At 36.4% G+C, this 25,004-nt stretch overlaps 1 protein-coding gene across 1 annotated transcript in view; it reads right to left on the bottom strand.

The window, feature by feature from the left end:
- Positions 1-530: 530 nt before the first annotated feature.
- SCPEP1 (serine carboxypeptidase 1) overlaps positions 531-25,004 on the bottom strand; it is a 29,095-nt gene continuing 4,621 nt past the window's right edge. Inside the window, exons 2-13 of the mRNA XM_074261856.1 lie at positions 24,616-24,764; positions 20,627-20,716; positions 19,297-19,452; positions 18,276-18,350; positions 14,402-14,474; positions 11,902-11,939; positions 10,007-10,135; positions 9,800-9,893; positions 8,384-8,497; positions 5,461-5,598; positions 3,978-4,141; positions 531-1,433 (exon numbers count right to left, since the gene is read on the bottom strand). Of these exons, the coding sequence (XP_074117957.1) occupies positions 1,365-1,433; positions 3,978-4,141; positions 5,461-5,598; positions 8,384-8,497; positions 9,800-9,893; positions 10,007-10,135; positions 11,902-11,939; positions 14,402-14,474; positions 18,276-18,350; positions 19,297-19,452; positions 20,627-20,716; positions 24,616-24,764 (1,289 nt within the window). The 3' untranslated portion in view covers positions 531-1,364. The remainder of the gene's footprint in view (positions 1,434-3,977; positions 4,142-5,460; positions 5,599-8,383; positions 8,498-9,799; positions 9,894-10,006; positions 10,136-11,901; positions 11,940-14,401; positions 14,475-18,275; positions 18,351-19,296; positions 19,453-20,626; positions 20,717-24,615; positions 24,765-25,004) is intronic.

Below are 25,004 nucleotides of genomic sequence, written 5' to 3'. Positions count from 1 at the left end.
CCATCATCTCATCAATTCTACTGAGTTAACACCTTGTTTCAAGTATACTTCTCCAGAGTTCTGGCCCTCTACACTTTGTCAACTCTGTGAATGATAAATTGGTTTGGGGAAAAGACTGGAGGCAGGGAAACTATATAAGAAGCTGTTTCAATAACCTAGTTAAGAAGTAATTAAGTACCTGAATCAGGGGTCTAGCCACCTGAGTGGATAGGAATAGACAAGAGGATAGGTATGAAAGGTTTTGTGGAGGTAGGAAAAAAAAAAGAAATTTGACAACTGAATGGATCTAGAAAGTGAGTAAGTGAAAGTGGAATTATCAAAGATAATGCTGGGATTATGGTTCTGGGAGAATGTGTTTGGAGGAGAAAGATAATGAGTTCTATGAGAACATATTAATCAATACTGCATCAGTCCTACCTGGAAGTGCAAGCCTGGGAAACCTATCATTCCAAACAATGAAGTAAGACATAAGAATTACACCTGCCTGAGTACCTGAGGACAGATTGTTGTTAAAGAAAAGATCAAAGTAGTGAAATCCTCATTTCATTTTTATTTTTAACAGTCAAGGCACGAAGAGAGATCAAATGGGGATTATGGGCAGATTCTAATGATGAGTGCTGTCATGGCAGACAGAGGACAGGCAGGAAGGAGGTAGCAGGAGAGGCTGAATCCCAGGCTGGTGATGGTTCAGTGATGTCAGAATTAAAACTTTCTTCAATAGACAGGAGGAAGTTAAGAGTCTGTTCTCCTTCTTCAGGTCCACATAGAAAATTTGTTAAGTGTCAGAAAATGCTTTGTACATAGTAGGTGCTTAGTAAATGCTTGTTGGATTGGAAGTCTGTGTCTGCAGCAGCTGATATTTTTTAAAATGTAAACAAAAGTCTGAGGGGTGGATTTCAGTATTGAAATGATGACTTGATGGAATGGAAGAATTTTGGATAACTAATTAAAGATATCAAATTTAAAAACAATATCAGGATTAGCTACATTAAAGAAGTACAAAAACACTTGAAACTTCATCTTGACAAAAACAGGTCCATAAAAAAAGGTCTTAGGCATCTTGTAATCCCCACAAAGGCCAACTGCTCCCCCCCAAATTCCAAAGAAATAAAAGAAAAAACCCCAAACCCAACCCTAAACATAGGGCATTTTAGGAAGGTAGTTGTGGGAGGCTTTCAGCCACAGCAAAATCTTTAATTTAGGAAGAACTGTCCGTTGATTCAAAGCTTCACAGATCATAATAAAGAGTTCATTTTTTGATGTCTAAAAGAAAGGCCTCCTGCACTTCAGTGGTTATTCTGTTGCCCAACTCAGCAAGGTGTCACTGTGCTGGGCTACTGAGGCCAGGCTAGCTGACTTCCATTTCAATTCATTTCTTGTCCTGTTATCATCTTCATCATTTTCAGAGCCATTTCCCCCTGGTCTGATGGAATCTGGGAAGAAAACAGAGTTCCAGATATTAGTGTTTATGGTGGCACTGCGAATGTTGGGTTCATTTTGGGAAATTGGGGTCGGGGATAATATCCAAGACAACACACGCTTTTTTTAGATGGAGAAATGGAAAGGAACTAGGAGGCCATTTAAATTGACTAACTTTAGAAGATAGGAAATGGAGAGACCAAGAAGTTAAGTGATTTGTCCAAAGTCACACAAGAACTGAAAAAACTGAGATGTGACTACAGGTGGTGACTCCAAATATAGCACTCTTTGCACTACTTCATGGTTGTACTAACAAGGAGGAGAGACAGAGACAGGGAGAAGAGAAAGAGGGGACAGAGGAGGAGGAGGAGGAGGAGAAGAAGAAGAGAGAAAAGAGAGAGGAGGGAGGAGAGGAAAAAAATAAGAAAGAAACAAAGTAAGAAAGAAAGTATAGGCATATAAATGAAAAAACAAGTTTAAGTGAAATAAGGTTCTAGAGGCAGTTGCTAGCTACTTAATTTCAGATATCAGAACAGTATTATGTCAGTATTTTGTAATATTAGGGTAGCATTTGATTTTTTATTCTTAATGTTTATTTCTTTTCTCAATCATATATAAAATAACTTTTAATGTTCATTTTTCATAATTTTTAAATTCCAAATTCCGTCTTCTTATCCTCTCCCTTCTTGAAAAGGAGTCTTTTGACATAAATCACATATGTGCAGTCATGCAAAATATATTTCCATATTAGCTATGTTGAAAAAGAGAACACAGACAACAACAAAAACAAAAACAACCCTTTCCCCTTAAAAAAAAAAAAAACCCAAAAAAACTGAAGAGAAAGTTTTAAAAAGTGTGTTTTGATCTGCATTCAAACTCCATTAGTTCTTATTCTGAAGGTTGACAGTATTTTTCATTCCAAGTTCTTCAGACCTGTCTTAGATCATTGTATGGCTGAGAATAGCTAAGTCATTCAGAGTTGATCATTGTACAATTTTGCTGTAACATAGTTGTAGCATAGGTTGGTACACAGTTATGCACAGGTACAATGATCTCTGGCTCTGCTCAATTCACTTTGTATCAATTTATATAAATTTTTCCAGGTTTTTCTGAACCACTCTGGGTAGCATTTAACTTTAATGTTTTAATGCTATCACTTTCAGATTATATCAGTCAAGGCAAAAGGAATACTATGAAACAGTAGGATATTAATCATTAAAATAATACTGAGGGCATACTCAAAGTCAAATTTCCCATGGAGAAACTCCTACTCTTGGAAGAGTATGAGGGAAGACTTAGTGTTCTACTTTAAAAGTCATGGAAAATCTAGAAATTATCTGAAGAAAAATCAATGGAAATAATTTAAGGAATGGAAAATTAGAAAAATTTTGAATTGGTCTGCAGGTACCCAATGTCTTTTCCATGTAAAGAACTCATAATAACTTATGTTATTTGGTTTCCTCCAGCAGCAGTGATAAATTGTGCTGAGTTTATCCACTGCCTGGTGATTCCTTTTGTAACCTACACCAATTTATTTCTGCATCCCAGAATTCTCAATGCTTAAAATTCTCCTGGGACTCCCCCATTCTACCCAGGCCAGTTCCTTCTCTTTGGTGCCCCTCAGTTCTTCTTCCCCTTACCTACCCCAAATTCCTATTCCCTCAGCACATAACACATTTTATTTAGGAGGAAAATATTTGATTTCACAAATTTACTCAACTCCACTGTATTCACCTTCTCAATCAATAAGCATTTATTAAATGCCTACTACATGTCAGACACTGTTGATATGAACTCTCTGAGAGTGCCTATTTTATCCAGGGAAACAACGGGTGCACGTTTATATCTATCTATTTATCTATCTCTATATTAAAAAAGTACAAAATAATCTCTCTCTATCTATCCATCTCTATATAGAAAAGGTACAAAATAACTACCAGGTGGTTTACCTAGTGGCTTGTTAGTTTCAACAATTATGACTCTCTAATGATGAGATTTCAGTAAGTGAATCATCACCAATCCTAGCACTAATTAGCTTAGAGAGACACATTTTGTTCTTGTTCAATTATTTTCAATCATGTCCAAATATTCATGATCCCATTTGGAGTTTTCTTGGCAAGTTTGCCATTTCCTTCTTTAACTCATTTTACAGATGACAGAACAGGGCTAAGTGAGTTGCATAGGGTCACACAGTTAATATATGTGCAAGGCTGGATTTGAACTCAAGCCTTTCTGACTCCAGATCTGGCACTCTATCCAGTGCATCATTTAGCTACCCTAGAAAGACACATAACTCAGCATAGCTACTCCTGACAGAGCATTTGAAGATTGGCAAAACCCTTAACACATTATGTCATTTGAACTTTCCAAAAGGGAAGCACAAGGGTTCTAAGCGCGGCCTGTGTCCCTGAGCCAGCCCACGTTAGGAGAGCTATTTGAAGCCCTATGTTTTCCTGAGCCCAAGGCCAGCTTTCTCCTTCTGGGCTTCTGCTTCTCCAATATGCCAGTCTAGAGGCCACATGATTTTCAATCTAGAAAAAAAGCTGTGTTTTTCTTACCATGTGGCCAGCCTTGAGGATCCAGTAGAAAGCGAGGTTCTTATGTGACTTATAGAAAGCAGATGTATCATAAGACCCAGGATTAACATACAGAGGCTTCCTTTTCATCTGATTGAAAGTGGTAAACTCAGGCCATTTCAGTTTACGCAACCATGCTTCCTGACCTATCAGTGAGGACGAAGACAAAGAAATGATGTTATCAGCTGTCTCCAACAAGACCTTCTCCTATCGCTGTCAGTGACTGGCTACAAAGGGCCTATAACCCATAGACATGGGCCACCCAATTCTATTTGCACCGGCACTTCTCTGCTTAGAGAAGCACAAGTGTTCATTTTTCTGTGAAACTGCTAGAGTCAAATACTTCTCTAACCACCTGATATAGTATTAAGAGACTCTCATAAATAACTATATGGACAAGGTGACAGCACCAGTACAGCCAGCTGTCTTCCAGTACACAGAGAGCAGGCAGATGGAATGAAAATAGTAGTTTGTCGGGCACTTCTCCCATCAAGGGACATCTGATCTCCTCCTGTCTTTCTAGTTTTCTTCCACTTTACTCTTTTTTATATTCTCTATCATCGGTGATATTGGCCATAAAAAGTGAGAGTGGAAGCAAAATACTATTCATCCTTACACTTCCTGACTTCTCCCTTTTTCTTTCCCTTCAGTTCATCTTCCACTCAGCTACCCAAGGGACTTGCCTAAAGCACATATCTGACCATGCCTTTCTCATCTCTGCCTTCCATTCATTCAACTTCAATGTCCTCTTCACCTCCAAGATCACATGTAAAATTTTGTCTGGCGCTTAAAGTCCTTCCTAAGTTGCTCCCTTCCTACGTATTCACACTCTGCTCCTTTCCAAGTACTACACAACCTCCTTCCCACTTCTTGCACAGAAGACGCCATTTCCTGACTTGCTATGTTCTCAGTGGATGTTCTCTTTGCCTGAAATGCCCCCTCTCCTCACTTCTGCCTCTGAACTGCCCTGATTTCCTTCAGGTCTCACCTTCTGTAAGACTTTCCTAGTTGCCTTCTTCCCCATTAAGATGGGAGCTGCTTGACAACTGGGATTACTTTGTAGCCCCATTGTGTTTTAGCACATAGCAGTTGCTTTAAAAAATGCTTTTTGACTTGACTTGAAAGACTGGATGGGAGAGGAAAGGAGCACAGACAAGTAGTCCTACTCCTTCATCACAAGGTTTAAGAGCCAACTGGCAGGGAAGATCCAACAGATAACAGATAACTAGTTTCCCAACAAATTTAATGTCATCTTTTCTACTTGCCTATTCTGTGAATTTTCATTGTTTGTTTTCAGGACAATTTATAAAACTCCAGGTTATTTTATCTCTTTCTCTCCACCTTCCCCAACCATTCCTATACACAATGTCTACCCCTCCCCATTCATGCTACCTATACCCCACCAGGGTGTCCATTTTAAGATCTCATTGCCTTCCCCTCCCCTGTTTTCCCCAACCTTGCCTACCCATGGTGTCCACTATGAGATCTAATTGCCCGTTGCAAATTGTGACGTTGATCCCAGCTTCCAGTAGTTCATCTACAATGTTAATCACAGGCTTCATGAAGTCTTTCTGCATATTCTTGAAAACTAAACTTGCCTGTTCTGCATATGTAAAAAGGAGAAAAGTGGATTAGACTTGAGTTAATCAAAATAAAGTCATTGAATATATGACAAAATGACTAGGTTAAAAAAGCCCTGATTTAATACATGAATAAGCATTTATTAAATGTTTCCTATATGTACACTATACACAGTGCTAAGGCCTGGAGATTAAATAATCCTGCCTTCAAGGAGTTTACAATCTAATGGAGAGATTCTAATACAAGGAAATAGCAGGAGAGGAGTATTTTGGTTTGGAAAGTTACTGGGCAGTGGAAAGGCACACCTTTTCCAGTATTGATTTCATTATGGTTGCAGAACTGGAAGGGGTGTGGTGGTGAATGGGGAGTAAACTATGGCTGAGAGCAGGCTGAAATAATGGGCAGTGTAAGAGTTAACCAGCTGAAGCTCAGAAAAACAGCTGTAGAGTGAATGGAAAGATTAAGTTCTCAGGCTATGGTATCTGGCCTTGGTCCTGATCCACTGCACCTCTGATAACCAAAGATGGAGGAAAAGAAGGGCAAGTATAAAAAGGAACCACCGGCAGTTCATCTAAATGCCTGGTAATGACTTGACAAATTTCATGATATCATCTTCGACAGAGAAACTAGACCTCGGGAGAGCAGTTTGCTTGATGTCACATAACAACTCAGAAGACAGATCTTTTAAGGTCTCCATAAGTCATTTTGTGCTAGCCACTACTAGAAAACCTTAATAAACTAATCCAATTCATATAGCCCCACCCATAGCTTCTCCTTAAAAAGAGCTTTAGAAAGGGGCAATGATGATCTCCAGAGGCAAAATGGACTAGAAAAAAGAACCTTGGGCATTGAAAAGACTGAACTTCTGAATTTGGATCTTGGCTTTGCACTAGTTGTGTGGCCCAAGCAAATCATTTATATCCTCTAGGCCTACATACTATCTGTATGTAGAAAAGGGAATTCCTTACATGTTTGAGAGGATAAAAAGTGAACAAATAGAAGAAAGCACTTTTTAAAAATTTCTTCTTGTAAACTAGGGGTGGGGAACCTTTTTTCCCGCCATGAGTCCATTTGGATATTTGTGAGTTATACAAAATTTTCAACATAAAGAACTCAAGCAGTGGGAGGTTGCTGTCACTTGTTTTTGCCTTTGCAGGGCCAAATCAATGATTTCTCAGCCTTTATGGTCAGTCTTCACCCCCATTTTTAAACACTATAAGAAATATAAAGCACTATAGAAATACACACCATTATGATTATCAGCCTTTTAAAGGAATTTTTTTAAAGGAAATAGCTGTACAATTTATATCACAAAGTTTTATAAAGAAAGGAGGAAGAGGAGGAGGGAAAAGGAAAAGGAGAAGAGGAGAAACAAGGAGGAAGAGGAGGAGAAAGAGAAGAACAAAAATGTCATCATTACTTTGATAAGCCCAAGAAGATAAATGACTGGGCAAAGTATGATAACAAGAACTACTGGCAAAACTTGAAAGCAATTTAGCAGAAAAATTACATTTAAATCAGCATTTATCCTATATATCACAATCACCTTCCATGTGACCTAAATAAAAAAGATCACACCATAAAAACATGGAATTGGAAGAAAGAAGACTTCACATCAAGGGCTTAGGGAGAAATTCTTAGCCAAGGAGGTGGTCATAAGAGATAAAACAGACAATTTTTTTGGCATAAGATTAAAATGCTTTTGCAAGATCAAAATCAATGGAGCTAGGATAAGAAGTCAACAAGCATTTTAAATGCCTATTATGTGCCAAGCACTGTGATAAATGATGGGAGGGAAAATGTCAAGTGGGGAAAAGAATCTTTACTTCTGTATCAAATATTGCTGATCAAAGCTTATCTAAGACACATAGACAATGGACATAAACATAAGATGAAGACCATGATAGGTAATCAAAAGATCTGAACAGAGAATTTACAGCAGAAATGCAAATGATAATTATAAGAAAAAATGCTTCAAGGCCTTAATAAGAGAAATGGATATTAAAACAACTCAAGTTTTACCTTATCTGCCATAAATTAATAAATATGATAAAGAATAACTCAATCCATATTGGAGGAGTTTTAAAAAGAGGCATACTGATACACTTTTGGTACAGTAACAAGTTGGTCTAAACAAAAATGTGAAATTATGCAAGAAAAATGATGAAATTGTTTCTACCATTTATCTCAAAGTTCTCACTAGGAGCACATGCTCTAAGAAGGGCAATTATAGAAAGAAAAGTACATGAAAAAAAAAATTCACCTGTGATAACATACTTTATGTTAGCAAATACACTGGAAACAAAGGGGTTTCCCACAAGTTGGAGGACTACTAAATGAATTGTGACACATGAATGTAATGGAATATCATTGTGCCATAAGAAATAACAAGTATGAGAAATTCAGATACATGTGGAAAGACTTTTATGAAGTCAAGAAAGAAGAATCACAAAAACAACATACATACTCAATATAATAATAGAGAAAATAACATTAAAAACTTGCTGAATTCAAGTAGAAATCAATTTTGGAGAAAGGAGAACATGTTACTCATCCCTTTTTTCAGTAGAGGTAGGAACCTCCTGATAGCGGAATGTTGCATATATTGCCAGACTTGACGAGTTTCTCAACCTGTACTTCTTATTGCTTTGTTACAAAAGCAGGTTCAAAGTTGGGGAGGATATTGAGAATTAAGCAACAAGCATTGATAAAATATTGAAGGAAAACGTTTACTGCAAATCTTAAAGTTCATAAACATAAATGTAAGTTATCTTCTCCAAACAGAACCTAATAATACAAACTAATACCTCCCCACGTGACGAAATCTGGAATGATTCTGAGCTTCTTTCTGATGGGTCCATTCATGAGTGCACTTAATTTATTGTTGTGTAACTGTCTCACATGGCGATTATCAAGTCGAACTGAAACAGAACCACTTTGCATTAATCACTGAACCAAAAAGAAATCCAAAAGGAAAAATTGTATGATAGCCTCTTCCTTACAAAAACTCCAAGGTGAAACTACTTGAAATATCAAGTTGCAAACATCAATATAAAGTTTCATAGTTTCAGAGACCCTGTCATGGTAGGGTTAGAATTTTGGTGAAAGAAGTTATGCTTGTAAAGGGAGTATCTTGGCTGTCCCCCAAAGAAATACAAGGTGAAAGTAGAGATAATTGTTACTTTTGGAAAGTGAACTCCATTCCTTTGTTTATTTGAGTTTATGTTTATTTTGCTTATTTTCCTTTGTTTTTTGAGCTTATGCTCAAAGGGAAGCGAAGTTAGGAACAAGGATGCTGTGGGGTTGGGAGGAGAAAAGACAAGTGGCTGACCCATTGAGGGACATTTGTGGAAAGTGATTGAGGGAAGAGAGGATTTGCAATCCATGGGAATAGTGAGGAGCATCAGAAATAGCCTAGAAGCTGGTATGTGCTGATTGGAATTTGGGAGATCTCTGAATGGAGTAGAACAGAAAGAATTTGTTCTGCTCATGTATGTATTCCTAGGAGATCATTAAGTTAATAGCAGAAATAATCTGGGAAAAGTCTAAGTTAGTGCATACTAGTGCCTGTGCAGAGTTTGGGAGCCCTGGCAGTGTATTTAGAACTTGAGCTGGGGAAAGGGGACAGGGAGTCAGACCCTGAGCACCACATAAGACTATGTGTATACCCATACACACCAGATACCAAAATGGAATGAAATGTAGTTTAAAAAAAAAACTATGAGGTCAGATTCAGGATGTGGCTAAATCCTGGACTTGGGTCCTTACTAGTTAATAATGGAGGCAGAGAAGGCTACAGTCTTATGCCAGAAGCCAATTCAGGGAGCATTTATTAAGTACTTACTATGTGTCAGGCACTGTATTAAGCATTGGAGATACAAATGGAAGCAAAAAGAATTAGCAAAAAACAGCATACCTATAAATTCAATTAATTTGCAAAGAGGTGAGAACTCAATTGAAATGTACTTTCAGCTTGGAAATTGTGCATCAATACAACATTTAAGCTAGATAAAGAGTAAATAATAATGGGCTTAAAGCAGACAGAAATTTTCCAAATCTATTTCCCATTGCAGTACTAAACTATCAGTCAGTGAATCAACAAACATTATTAAATAAGTACTGAATCCCAGGCACTCTACTATAAGTTAGGGATACAAAGACAAAAACAGTCTCTGTTATTTTTTCAGAATATGTATGCTCTAAGGTCACCAGGCCTAACTCACCTAGATGATGCTGGGTGAATTCTTGGCTCATCTTCTTTGCAAACTCAGGGGGATTTTTATTTAAAATGTTGTAAAAGTTCACTCCATCTGTGTCCTGAAATTAAATTAGAAATCATGCTACTCTTACTTGTTTGTTGTAGTTTTTTTTTTCTTTAGATTCTGAATCTGTATCTGATAGCTTATTTGATTCATAAACAGATTTCTCACCTGTTCCACAAGTGTTTCTGCATCTGCCCACAGCTGGGTAGCCCATTCAAATAGTCCCTTATTCATAGCATCTATAAGTTGCTCTCCAATTTTTGTCAACTCTATTAGACTTTTGTCATCTAGGAGAGACTAGAATACAAAAAGAGAGGGAAAAGAGCACTGTTAATTTAAAAGTCTAACCTTTGTTATGCTCTGGGAATGAGGATCCTGTTGATCTCACAGAAAATCTTATTTATCATAGTAAAATAAAAATGTAAAAAATAAATATTAGGCAATTGTCTGGAATTTGGGGGGAGGGAATAAAGATACTTAAATATAAAATGTTATATTTTTTACAAAAATAATAGAAAATAGAAGACGTTATCATTAAGATCTGTGATTGGGGGAAGAATTCTTTACCAATACAGTAATAGAAGAGTATACACACACACACACACACACACACACACACACACACACACACACTCTCTCAATTAAAAGAGCTTCTGAATATATGAAATCAATAAAAATAAAATTCAATGAAAGCAGAATAAAAGAGAAATTGCTGAGTGGGAAGAAATTTTCATGTCAAATGTTACTGATAAGAGTTTTAACATCCAAGATATAAGTGGTCAAAGCATATGAATAAAGTTTCCAAAAGAAGAAATGCAAGTTAAATGATGATGCAAAAAAATTATTTGATTCACTAATAATAGAAATGTAATTTAAAATAATTCTGAGTTTTTGCTTCACATTTTTAAAAAATGACAATGTGACAAAAAAAATTAGTTAAATATTAAAGAGTCTATGGGAAGATAAGATACTATTGGTAGAACTGTGAATTGGCACAACATTCCAGAAAACTATTTGGAATTATTTAAAGAAAATTACTAAATTGTTCATATCCTTTAATCTAGAGATCTCACTACTGAAATATATATCCTGAGTAGGTCAAAGTTAGTCACTCAACAAGCAATTTGTTAAATTTCCTTTGCTTTATTTCAGACATAGGGATAAGCACTGTGAATACAAAGACAACAAATATACCAAAGTATTCATAAATACATTTTTCTATGTGGTAAAGAACTGGACACAAAGTGAGAGCCTGCTAATTGTAAAATAATTAAATGAGCTGGGACATATAAAGATAATGCAATATTATCTTGCCATGAAAAATGACTAAATTCTAGAATTTAGAGAGACATGGGCACACTTTGATCATCTAACACAGAGGAAAGGTAGAAAAAAAAATCAAGAAAATATATACAATGACTAAAATAATCTAAATGAAACAAAAACTAAAAGGAACTTCTTGGTTCCTCCCAATTGATCATATAACATGCTTCCTTCCCCTTCAAAGAAGTAGAAGGATATAGAGAGCACAAGACTACATGTCATTATCAATGGGAGGGTTCAGTGTTTTGGTTGTTTTCAACGGTTTTTTTTTAGGTACTAGGGAGATTTTAATATGGGGGTAAGGGTGGTAGTAGCAGCAGAGGAATGGGAGAAGCTTCTTCCTACATATGACTATAATGTAAAAAATAAAGGGCATCAATTAAAGGAAACTCTCTCAAGGGAAGAATTTTAATATAAAATAAGTTTAGTGTATTTAACTGGTGACAACTGCCTTCAATTAAGGACTGTTAAAGCAAGAAAAGTGGTTCATGGGACTGGAAAAATGATAAATCTGATTTATATACTAATGCATCCAGGAAACTGGTTGTTCATTAAAAACAAAGGAATCACCAATCTCTTTTAGCCCCTAAGAATAATTAAATAAACTGGTTGTCAGATTGATAAAAGAAATGGAAATTTAAAGATAATTCAATACAATCACAATTCCAGACTTTAATATTTCCAGTTGAAGGAATTTAGTGGATAGACGTAATGAAGAAAATGAAAGAAGTAATACTTACCATGCTATATAAATAAGGTCCCCAGGAAAGCACAGAATCTAAAAAGAATCACATATATCCAGAATGAATAAAGTAAGTTAGGTTGCAGCTTTGTTTTAAAGAGAAAAAAAGCCAAACCAATCTTACACCCCTAAACAGAATTTTGAAATGTTTATTTCATAACTTCCTGTCTCCTTAACTTAGAATCATACTCCCTGTGATACTCATGAATTTCTCTGTGGTTAGAAGATGAGGATAGGGTGTGTTGCATGCTCCAAAGCTGAATAGCAGAAGTTAATTGCATGTTTTAATAAACATCGTCATAAATAATTAAGTATCTTTATAGAAAGGTAATTGACAAGTTGTGACTTCTCTGCCTATTTCCCAGTCTTCTAATTGTTTTAAATATTTGCTCATCCCCACATGCTTGACCTATATCTTGTTTGTTCCCTATGTTCCAAGGCTACTGTTTCAGAGAATGAACTAATTAAGGAAGGCTGAGGCAGATCTAACACAAAACACCAAAATGACTGACATTCACTTTGCAAACTGTTTGGTTTGTTTTGTTTTTTGTAATTTTAAACAGGAAGAATAAACAAACCTTTCAGGAATTCAAAGAGTCAGTGTCTAGGAAAATTCCTTGCTATCTTATGCACATCTAGAATATTGGGTCCAATAGTAGGTGCCAGTCTATTTTTAATAACTTTTTATTTTTCCAAATATGTGCAAAGATATTTTAACATACACACTTTTGCAAATCCTTGTGATGAGGGTTAGGGTCCCTTTAAGATTCCTAATTGCCCAACCCATGACTGACCTTGATTCACAAATCCTGGTCAAAGGCACCCTTTGAATATCCGGGCCCAGACCTCACCCTCAGCTCAGCTTCCCCCAGCCCTCGCCTGATCTGAGCTAACTGAAAAGCCCGCCAGAACTGGGTACCGCCCATCATCTTCTAGGTATAAAAGAAACAAGCTGGAACGCCCTCTTTGCAGGAGCCCTCCCAGCCAACACATGGTATCCTCCAGCCATGTAAGGGTCCCTGCCGCCAGCGGCCACCTTTGGCCCTGGTGTCTTTCTAACTGAGCTTTACTTCCAAATTCCTACAATAAACCTTTTATTTATCAATCTAGGTTTTCGGGCCTGTAAATTCATTTTACAGGGGACACTGCCTCATGGGATCTATGCACTGACAAATGGGGTTCCCCCTTTCCTTTCCCTCATTACTTGTGTTCCAAATTTTTCTTCCTCCCTTCCTCCTCCTCTCACAGACAGCAAGTAACATGTGCAATTCTTCTAAATGTATTTCCATATTTGTCATGCTACACAAGAACAATCAGATCAAAAGGGGGAAAAATACAAGAAAGAAAGAAAAAACAAGCTACAAACAACAATAAAAAGGTGAAAATACTATACTTTGATCTACATTCAGTCTCCATAACTCTCTGGAATTGTCTTGAGTCTAAGTGCCAGATTTTACGCAGTAAACTAAAGGCCTTGTTACTTGAGGACCTGCTAGAGGGACAATTTGTTGACTTTGGGAGAGATATAAGGAAGGGGAAAGGGGAAAAAGGCAACTATGTGATTGTCATCTTCAAATAGTTGAAGAACAGTCATGGGGGAATGAGATTAGGAGATTCTAGTTCCTTTAATTAGATTCCAAATCAATCCCTCTATGTAGTTCTAGAAAGCACAACCAATAAAAACAGGTAGTAGCTTAAAGCTGGAAGAGTTTAGTTCAAAACAGAATAAATTTTCTACAACTGGAGCTATCCAGCAGTGGGATGGGATGTCTTGCAAGCATCCCTGGAAATGTTCAGAGGTATAGTGCTGTAGGTTGCAAATTGGACTAGATGATCTCTGAGGTACCTTTTATTCAAAAGTTCTATGATCAAGCAGGAAGCCCTTCAGGTCTTAGGCATATTTTAAGGTCACTAAAACTTAATTTCCTTTTAAGAGTTCCAAATGAAAAAAAAAAAAAAATAGATCTTAGTGGTGATTCACAGTTCATTTCATGTGATTTTTCAATCTATTTCAGAAATGGAAAATATAAGGGTAAAGAATTATTCATTATTCAAAACATATAGACGTCCTATGTAAAACCATAAAGCTATCTTTTAAGTGAATTTACTATATTTTCTTAAGACAGGCTTAGTTATAGGAGGGATATGAAGAGCACTAAACCAAAATCTATTTGCTACAGACTCTAGAAATTACACCTCCAATTCTTCAGTATTCAAATTAAATATAAAATCAGCTAACTTTTTTGTGACTGGGAGAAGGAAGCTAATAAATGGAAGAATGAAAAAAGATCATCTGTTATGCATCTAAGCAGCAATTTCTAAAACAAATGGAAATTTCTGTTCCAGCTCTGGAAATCTTTTTAATATTGGAGAAGGAGGACAATGGGTCAAAAGCTGCTGTCCTCTTCAATAGTCAGAATCAAGAAAGATATCATGCTAGTCATGGGCTTGAACACAACTAAAAACTTATGACATGGGAAATGGGGGAGAAACCTTACCTACAGGAGATATCCAGGAATCACCCAGGGTAACACCAGCAAAGTTGCATTTTATACTTCCTTTTTGGATAGCCTGAGGGGAAAAAGTATATAAGTGCCAGAGGACAAACCTTGGTTCAGAATGTCTTGGCTACTCTCGGAATGAACCTATGCAAACTACTTAACTTCTCTAGGCCTCAATTTTGTTATCTGTAAAGTGAATGAATGGGATGGACTAGTTCAAAGCTACTTAATCCGTGGCTGGCTATGCTATCTGGGATCAAGTAACTGAATGTAGGCATTGCAAAATATTTGGCAACAGTAAAAAGCATCACAAATTCCACCAAGATTCAATTCTTTATGTAAAAATAAACAAGCATCTCATTTAGTATGCAAATTTGCTCTTTTCTTCCTGGCCTAGATGACCTTATGAAGTCCTTTCCAGCAGATCTTTCTCACACTCAGGCAAATTTAAAATCCAGTCGTCCTTTCTTTGGTAGAAGAAGAGAAAGAAGTCTTTATCCTCTCCCATTAAGTACATAAAATTTTTCTTTGCTTTTGCCTTTGCTACAATTTGTTCCTTTCTCACCTGGGAAGAGAATCTTTTTTTTTTTTTTCCCCCAGATAAGAACAAGCACTGCATAAGATAACAAACATTTCCTGATCCTCCCAACACTAAAGCCCTCCTTTTCTTACTACCCTACGTTAAATGACAATGGATTTATTTTCCATACACTTAAATGTCTTATCTCCCAATTGAATGCAAGTTCCTTGAGAATAGGAATTGTATTTGTATCCCCAAAGCGTGGCCAGTGCTGGGTATATAAGTGCTTCATAAATGCCAATGGATAGATCTGATGGACATTCACATAGGAGCTATGATGTAGTGAAAAGAGTGCTGACCTCAGAAGAACTGAGGGTGAATCCAGGTCCTACAACTTATGGGACTTTACTTTATCTCTTTTGAGCCTCAGTTTCCTAACCTATAAAACAACATTTGTACTGATTACTTTATGGGTGGCTGCAGGGATTGAAAAAGGTAATGTATATATGAAACAGTTTGTAAAATATATTACTGTTGTTATAAGGTACCCCATAAATATAAGCTGTAATTATCACTGTGATAGAGAGATGAGAACAATAAGCCTTCACTGGAAGAGCCTTCCAGGCTGGACCCAGTCATAGATGTACATGTGTCACCTGAGAACTGGTCTAGCGAAGATCAGAGAGCTCAGCACCAAGCCTGGCTGCAGGGTAATTGTCCAGCAACAAAAAGTTATGAAAACCACCTTGACGGCTTAAGCCCCTACACCAGGAGTTCTCAAACTACAGCCTACAGGCCAGATGCGGCTGCTGAGGACATTTATGCAGCCCCTTAGGTTATGGCAAATGGGCTGAGGGGTGGAGACAGAGTGTGAGTTTTTGTCTTTACTATAGTCAGGCCCTCCAACAGTCTGAGGGACAGTGAACTGGCCCCCTATTTAAAAAGTTTGAGGACCACTGCCTACACCAATGCATCATAGATACTAACATTGGACAGAGAACCAGTCTAACAAAGGGGCTGGACTTGGAGTGAGGGAGATGTGGATTCAAACACAGTCATCCAAAGTACAATTACAGATGCTCAATTCCTTTCTTCCTTCCTCCCTCCCTTTTTTTTTCCTTCCCTATTCCTATTCTTCCTTCCTTTCTTCTTTCAAATATGGTTAATGGAGAAATATGTTTTACTATGTGTAATGAATATTGTATTTTTTGACTTCTCAATGGGTGGAGGAGGGATGGAGTAAGGAAGAAAATCTAAAACTGTAAGTAAAATAAAATAGAATTTTAAAAATAGAAGGAACAGCTTTTAAATAAACACATATGGGACAGCAAAAATCGAGAGGGAAAAGAGTCAGTTTTGTTTATGTAAAATTGAAAAGTTTTCACACAAACAAAATTAATGCAGTTAGGATAAGGAAAAAAAAAGCAAATTGGGGGAAAAAATATTTGTGGCATACTTTTCTAACAAAGAATCAGTATTCAAGATATATGCAGTGCCCTAGTTCAGTTTTAAATTACACAAATTTCATGAAGAGTTTTGGACACGCTTATAGGAAATTATTATAAATATGTAAGAAAAAAATCTGCTCTCCAGTAGTTAAATGGCCAAAGAATATGATCAGGTAGTTCTCAAAAGAACTTCAAGCTCTTAATAATCATTTTTAAAAAATGCTTCAAATTCTAATACTTAGGGAAATGCAAATTTTACAACTCTGAGGTTCCTCATCATACCCATAAGATTAGCAAAGATGATCAAAAAGGGAAAATGACAAATATTAGAGACACTATGTAAGAACAGGCCCATTAAGGCACTACTGGTAGCACAATAATATAGTCTAATCACTTTGTAAAGAATATTGGAACGAGACTCAAATATCACTAAACTGTGTATAATCATTGGACCAGAAACACCACTATTTTGCATTTACTTCCCAGATGTCAAAGATAGGCAAAGGACTCATATACACAAAAATAGTTCCAGGACTTTTGTTGTAACAAGAATTGGAAACTTTTAAAGGGTACCCACCAGTTGGAGAAGGAATGAACAAATTATGGTATATGAAAGTGATAGATATTCACAGAACCTGAGAAATTTTGTGAACTGATACAAAGTAATGAAATGAGAAAAACTGAATAAATAAAAATTGAATAGATGAATAATTCATTCTATGATTATAACATGGTAAAGAAAAACTTATTAATTATTATTTATGATCCAGTGCCTAAGTCCAGAAGACTGATGATAAAGCATACTTCTCCACCTGTGACTTAAGATATGATGAACCATAGGTATATAGAATGAGACAAATATTTTAAACTACAGTGTATGGACTGGTTTTATGGGACTCTACTTATTTGTTATAAGGAAAGACAGTTGGGGAATGAGGAAAAAACTATAAGAGGGAATAGTGACAGTGATGCTTAAAAAAAAAGAAAAAAAATCAAGAGAAAAAGGTGCTGATGAATCATTTTTTTTTTTAAGGGAAAAGAGCAAAGGAAAGGTCAGGAGAGAAAAGAGACATTCAGACAAGAACTATTAGAACCATCATGTTAAATTTAAATAAACATTAAAAAACAAAAACTCCATGGGCTGTAGGTAGTAAAGATTTACAACTTTATATGTAATTCTCTTTTCCTTTTTCTTCTAGGTACAGGAAATGCTCGTTTGTTGATCCCTATCATAATATTAAGATTAGGAAATATTAAATAACATTATTAATTATTTAGGGTACCATGCCATTTTGACCATGATATTAAAAAAAGGTGTTTAAAATATAAAGTTCCGGTTCCTTTCCATTGTATGACTGATTCTAAAAAATGTTTAAAGAAAAACCTAGATTGACTAATCAACCAACCAATAAGTATTTAGTAAGTACCTACTGTTTATTAGCATGCTATGGATTACAAAGAAAAAAATGGCTTTACTCTCCAGGAACTTCTTTTCTACTGAGGGAGAAAACATGGGTATACAAAACACATACGTATTAGCAAATACTGGTTTAAGAGATTGTACTGAAATGCCTGATTGGCAACAATGATGAAATAGTTTAATTTATAGGGTATCTTTCTTCAGAAGAGCCCAAAGATCTTCAGGTGTTCTTGATATATGTATGACATACATGAAATGTAAAAATGATTCCCATTCTGCAGATAAGTAAACTGAGGCTCAGAGAGTTAAATAAATGACTTACCCTACAATCACATAGTAGAATGGAAACAAGAGTTCAGGTTACCTAGCCTGTAGAATTCTCTCAACCATTCAATGAAGATGCATCAAGTTTCAAAATAGTATGCAAAGTGCATCCTCCTTAAGCATCTGCCAGAAACCAAAAGCCAAGTCTTCTCCCTTTACCTTGTAAAGCTCTAAGGAAATCCCAGCAGCCATCTTTCCTCCATAGGATTCTGAGAAAATATAGAATGGAATAGTCTGGCAGAGAAAAAAATTGTAGAAAAGTCAAAATTCCATGGGTCTTTTTTTTTTTTCCAATTACATAAGATGTAATTATTTTATTAAAATATGCTTTTTACTGTATCATTCTGTGATTTGTTTAACTACATAATTTTTAGCATGCTGAATGATTAAGAACATTTATTTTCTCCTTTGTATATTTCATAGAATCATCAAGAATAAAAGGTAATATAAAATACTAGAGATCAAAAATTTATTTCAGGATTCAGAAATAATTAAAAACAGTGTATGTATTATCTTTTGTCATTAAGTCCCATAAGCTTTTACTTTCTTGTTATAGTTTTTTTCTAATCTTCATGCAGTTTTTCCTGCTTAAAATCATCAATAAAAATTCCCCAAAAAATTAGTAAGCATATTTGCAAAAGATATTAACTTACTAGAAAAAAGGAACAGTCAAAAGTGAGACTGTAGCCATTACAGAATATTAGATTGATAAATTTTCCTCTATAGATTTCTTATTTTTTCTCAGGAAAGATTTTAAAGTGAGCTTTTGTCACTGCTTAAAAACATAATGAAATTAGAAGAAAAATATGATCTCCAAGGAGTTTGTCTTTCTTTTCCCCAGGGAAGGAGTTTTTTTTCACATTTGCTCATATCCAAAGGTCTTTTCAATGAACAAAGTTCATTCTACTTTATAATGTATGTTAGCAAAACAAAGCTGCTCTGGTTTCTTCTGAGCTCTAATTAAGGTGCAATCAAAACCTGATTAGGGTGAGAGTTGAGTCAAGCTAATGTCAATTTTAACAATAATTGATATCCTAATCTTTGCAGAAATTAGCCCCAAATTATGTCACAGGATTGGGTGTTTCAAAAATTCATCCTCAAGGAAAGACATACTTGTTCTGAAAGAAGCCATATTGCTTCCACTTGTATCAGAGTTGACCATTGCAGAACCTTTGCTTACCTTGAATTCTGGCCGAGAATCGAAAAAATTTTGCAGGAGAACCAGCATGTCAGAAGCCACCATGTCAAGATCTGTAGCATATGCGTCACTCTGATTTACAAAGCTATATCCAGTGCCCACTGGGTTATCCACAAACAGAAGGCTGGCTGATTGTAGCTGTATGCCCAAGAGAAAAGATGAACAGCGAAGACCATCAACCAGAAAGACAGAATATTTTCTGAGCAGCTAGCACCCCGTGAAAAGTCTGATTCATCATGAATCATTCCCACTGAGCTGAGATCTCACAATTAAGACCTTGAAACTTTTTCCCATCAGGCAGATGTGAGTGGGGAGAGAAGAAAATTAGGGTAAAACTGTACCCCTTGGAATAGCCCAGATCAGAGTCATGGATCTAAGGCTGACACTGAGGTCATCCAGTCTGCTGCTTTTATTTTACACAAAAAAGGGAGCCCCAGAGAGGTTAGGTGACTCTCCCAGAACCACACAAATAGTGAGTGGCAGAGTATACCTGATAAGGTCCATGTGAAATTGTGCTAAGCCATTTGACCTGTGATTTCAGAGCAGTGGTGACATATGCAAGGACTAAAATGAGAGAGTCGCTTGTCTCCTACCTCTGCCTCCTGCCTTCCAGAGTCAGACTCCTATTAACCAGGATGCTCTAAGACATTTCTAAAGATTCTTGGCTGAATCTGAGATTCAAAGCTGGCTGAAATCTGAGATACCCAGATCTAAGCCCCGTGGGTTACAGTTGTGAAAACTCAGGCCCAGAATGAAGGGTGGCTACGTATTTAAAATCATGTAACCAATGAGCTGGCTTGAAATTCCGTCCCACCTATACTATTCTTTCTTTTCACAATACCACACTGCCTCTGAGAGACTTGGGAAGGAAATAAAAATGGTCCTCTAAGTATTAAAAGGGGAAAGAAACTGCCTTTACCATCAGAGAGCTGTCCTATAATAAAATATAAGTAGAAATGTGTATTAAGATTCACTAAGTCATTCCAGTGTCTGAAGTATTTAAAATTACATGCTCGGATTTTCATTTTAACTGCTTGTCTACAAATAAGGTGAGACTAGATAAAATCAATGGGCAGCCAGGTGGCAAAATGGAGTGTGCTGAACCCAGAGTCAGGAAGACTCATCTTCTTGAGTTCAAATCTATGTTAACCCTGTTTGTCTCAGCTTTTTATCTATAAAATGAACTGGAGAAGGAAATGGCAAACTATTTCAGTATCTATGATGAAAAAGCTCCAAATAAGGTCAAGAGCAGTCAGACACAACTGAAGTAACTGAACAATAAAAGATCAGATCACAATAATCTTTACCATACCCAAGTAGTTTTCCTTGGTTTGAGTTCATCATCGAGGGGACCAATTTCCTCAAAATTTCCAAATCCAGTGCTGGAACCTCCTGGACCCCCCTGTAATAAATAAATAGAAAATAAAAGAATATATAAATCTATGAAAAATATAGCCAAGTCACAATAATTCAAATAAAAAGAAGGCAAAGCTGGGGGATAGAGAACTGTGGGTGTAGTACATTTTAAGTATAGTCAAGCTTAGCTGATATGTTGATTAGTTTTGCTGAACTGCTCTATCTCTTTTCTTTCATATTCTTTGTGAAAAGAGGAGAGGGGTGTATTAAAAAATGAAGATATCAATAACTTTCTTTAAAAAAAATTATACACATGAACTGATGTTAAGTGAAATATTTTGCAGAACCAGGAGATCACTGTACACAACAACAAGATTATATGATGATCAGTTCTGATGGATGTGGCTCTCTTCAACAGTGAGATGATTCAGACCAATTCCAGTGATCTTTTGATGAAGAGAGCCATCTACACCCAGAGAGAAGACTGTGGGAACAGAGTGTGGTTCACAACATAGAATTTTCACTCTTTTAAATGTTGTTTGCTTGCATTTTATTTTCTTTCTCATTTTTTTTTTCTGGTTTGATTTGATTTTTCTTGTACAGCAAGATAACTTGCATAAATATGTATGCATATACTAGATTTAACACATATTTCTATCATGTTTAACATATACTGGATTACTTGCCATCTAGAGATAGAGCAAGGGGAGGAAAATTGGAACACAAAATTTTGTAAGGATTAATGCTAAAGAATTATCCATGCATATGTTATTGAAAATAAACAGCTTTAATTAAAAAAAATAAAAATAAAGAGAAATCTATTTTCTTCTCTTCACTTTTAAAAAAATTGCATATTGCAATGGAAATAACTAGGTTCAAAAAATGAATGTCTTTTTTTTTTTTTTTTTTTTTTGCTGAGGCAATTGGGTTAAGTGACTTGCCCAGGATCACCTAGTTAGGAAGGGTTAAGTGTTTGAGATTATATTTGAACTCAGGTCCTCCTGCCTTCAGGGCTGATGCTCTATCCACTGCTCCACCTAGCTACCTGAATGAATATATCTTAATGCTAATTTTATTTTAAGAAAAGAATAGACCTTAAATATTTATTAGTGCTCCCTAGAGCTATGGGCTACAAATAGGACTAGTACTTCATTGCTGCATGACCACGAGTAAGCATACAGTTTTAAGACCTGAGATGGATATTAGAAAGGAACTAGTTCAAATCTCTCATTCAAAAGGGAAGGAAAATGGAGCTCCAACAAGTTAATTGATTATCCCCAAATTCCACAGTCAAATTAGTAGCAATATTCTGATATGCAGCTGACATATTATCCTATATATCCTGCCCTAGGAAGTTCCAATTTTATTGCAAGCAAAAATCTAACTCATAGCCCATTGTTCTTTCCACTATACTACCCTTGGAATCATACTTTTACAGTGAAAAACCTTGTTGACAAAAATAACTGTGAACTGCTGAGGGGACCTCAGAACATGGGAGAGCTGTGATAAAATGGGTTCAATAGTCTGTTAGGCATTTCCCTTTAGATATCCTATAGACATCTCAAACTTGATATGTCTAGATAACTCATCATCTTTCCTTCCAAATCTATCCCTCTTCCTAATTTTCCCATTTCTATCAAGAGCATTATCACCCTGCCAGTAATCCAGAAATGCAACATCTGACTCATTTTTGACTCCTCCTCAGTGGAAAGGAATAAACAGAACATTGACACTCCAGTCAGATGCCTGTTGTGGAATGAGTTTAAAACTTAAAAATTCCTAATGAAAACTAGTATTTCAGTGATGATATAATGTTACAGGATTCTAGAATCCCAGAACTAGGCAGAACTTTAATCATTAATCAGATGGTCAAGTCCCCTCTTGCCAAGTCTCTAAGGTTGTTCTTATAGACCACCAAGAGGTGCCATTCTAGAACTGCAAATTATCCTTATGGGAAAATTCTTCTGCATGTTCATATAACTCCTGTTTCAACTAAAATTTAATTCTAGTTTCAGTCCTCTGAGATGTTAGAGAAAAGTTGATTATTAGCACCTATTTATATGTAAACTACTCTGAATCCTTAAAGTGCTATTTTCCAACTTACAGGGGCAGCTAGGTGGCGCAGTGGATAGAGCACCAGCCCTGAATTCAGGAGGACCCGAGTTCAAATCTGATCTCAGACACTTAACACTAGCTGTGTGACCCTGGGCAAGTCATTTAACCCCAGCTTCAGGGGAAAAAAAAAAAAGATAGCTTACAAATGTTTATTGCCCAGTTGCCTGGCTTTCAGCTGCTCTTTAGACTTAGGATGCAGTTAGTTTTATCTCTACTTCCCCCCAGAGAAGCAGGGTGTTACTAGATAGGAGGAAGAAACATTTTCTGAATGGATATACTCCAAGGACATTTCTCCCAGAGAAGTTTTCAGTACTTCCACTGTCAGGTATTCTACCTGGGCATCATCTGTTAATCTATCAGAGAATTCAAGTATGGTGATTGTTCTGGAAGAATAATGCTCTATAAATTGCCTAATCTTCATCAGCTCATGAGATGGTTTGGGTCAACTTATGATACTGAAAGAAAGGGCGAGTTTTGTAATTCTGATTTCTATTTCTTTTAGTTCATATCTAGAGAGAATGCTACATTGGTTACTAGTAGTACTGATGACAGGGGCAAAGTCATGTCTAGGTATCCCATGATCTACAGCATGACTACAATCCTAAACTCTACCCAGAAACATATTTCTCTTCTCCACCCTGGTGGCCAGAGGACTTCATGGGGGAGGTGCTATTATTTTGGAAAGGTTCAATCCGGTCCTGCCCTACCCTCCTGTGGGAAACACCTTTAACAGGAGACAAAGCATTTAATTCCACAAGTAGAAAGGAAAAAGGAAGGAAGGAAGAAGAGAAAGAAAGAGAAAGGAGGAGGGAGGAAGGCAGGAAGTGAGAAAGAAAGAAACTGAAAATATTCCTAGAAGAGGGAAGCCACTGTCATTCTCACAATGCTATCTTCAGAATTTTCCAATAGAGCAGGGTTTATCCTATAATTAAAACAAAATGCCTTAAGGGGAACTGGGAGAAGCAAGGAGCAACAATCTTTCAACCAACAGTTGGCCATCTATTTCAAAATGCTTTTGATGACTTTAAGGAAACACATAATAAATAAATCATCAGGGTAACTTTTTAAAAAGTTTTATACTCTTCCCTCAAAATGTAGAACCATGGATTTAGGACTGATAATGACCTAAAATCTAGTCGAACTCCCTCATTTTACAAATAAGGAAGATCATGAGATAGTAAGTGATTGAAGTAGGATAGAAACTCATATCTTCAGATCTCAAATTCTTTTTCCATTGCACCATAATGGATGAATTTTTTGGCTTCATTCCTCATTTTCTTCAATTGCTCCATGCTATTATTAACTTAACAATAAAACATTTTAATTTTATTTTTTTCTTATTATAGCTTTTTATTTTCAAAACATATACATGGATAATTTTCAACATTCACTCTTGCAAAACCTTGTGTTCCAAATTTTTCCCTCCCTTATCTCCACCCTTTCCCCTAGAGGGCAAGTAATCCAATAAAAATATTTTCATTTTTTAAAAAAGCACTTTAAACAGAAAGGCCTTTAAAAGTTCTTTTAAAAATGGAAATTAAAAATTCACAAGATCTGGGACTAAATTCATTCTTTGCACAAAGTCCCACGGCTAAGTTGGCCATAGCTTTTACCATAGCTTTTGCCATAGCCGGCTGAGCTAAGAATTGAAACCACAATAGCTAGGACCCCAAGTGATTACTGCCCCATAATGTCCTGTGAAATGAAGAGCTCTCCATCCATTGTTGAGGCTTCTCCCCTCTTATTTTGGAAACCAAAGCACCTGATTAGGGCAGGGGAAAACAAAAAGCTTTAGCTCATCTTTAGTTAGAAGTATGTGGGCCCTCTTACCTGAAGCCACATGATCAGAGGCAATTCTGTGAAGTTTTTGCAGGAGTTGTTGGCATAATAGAGCCACCAGAACATGGACGCATTATTTCGGACTGTCACATAATCCCAGATTTCCTTGCCTTGCTCTACTGGCTGAACTAGAGCAATGCCTAAAAGAGGAAGGTACAGTTATCTATTTATTTATCTTCTCATTTGCTGAACAGTGCTCACATAGAACACATTGACTTGGGCTTTTTTTCCCCCCAGATTTCAGACTTTTAGCTTTACACTCTCCCTCCCCCAATAATACTACTAGAAGAGTGCTGGTCTCATCATGGTAGCAAACAGTTTCTTCTCCTTTCCCCATATATTTTATATAAAAAGCAGCTTGTAGGAGCAGAGAATTAGCC

The sequence above is a fragment of the Sminthopsis crassicaudata genome, chromosome 4 (assembly GCF_048593235.1).
Source record: "Sminthopsis crassicaudata isolate SCR6 chromosome 4, ASM4859323v1, whole genome shotgun sequence".
In the NCBI taxonomy this organism is placed as follows: Eukaryota; Metazoa; Chordata; class Mammalia; order Dasyuromorphia; family Dasyuridae; genus Sminthopsis; species Sminthopsis crassicaudata.
This window is presented reverse-complemented; position numbering and strand designations above follow the sequence as displayed.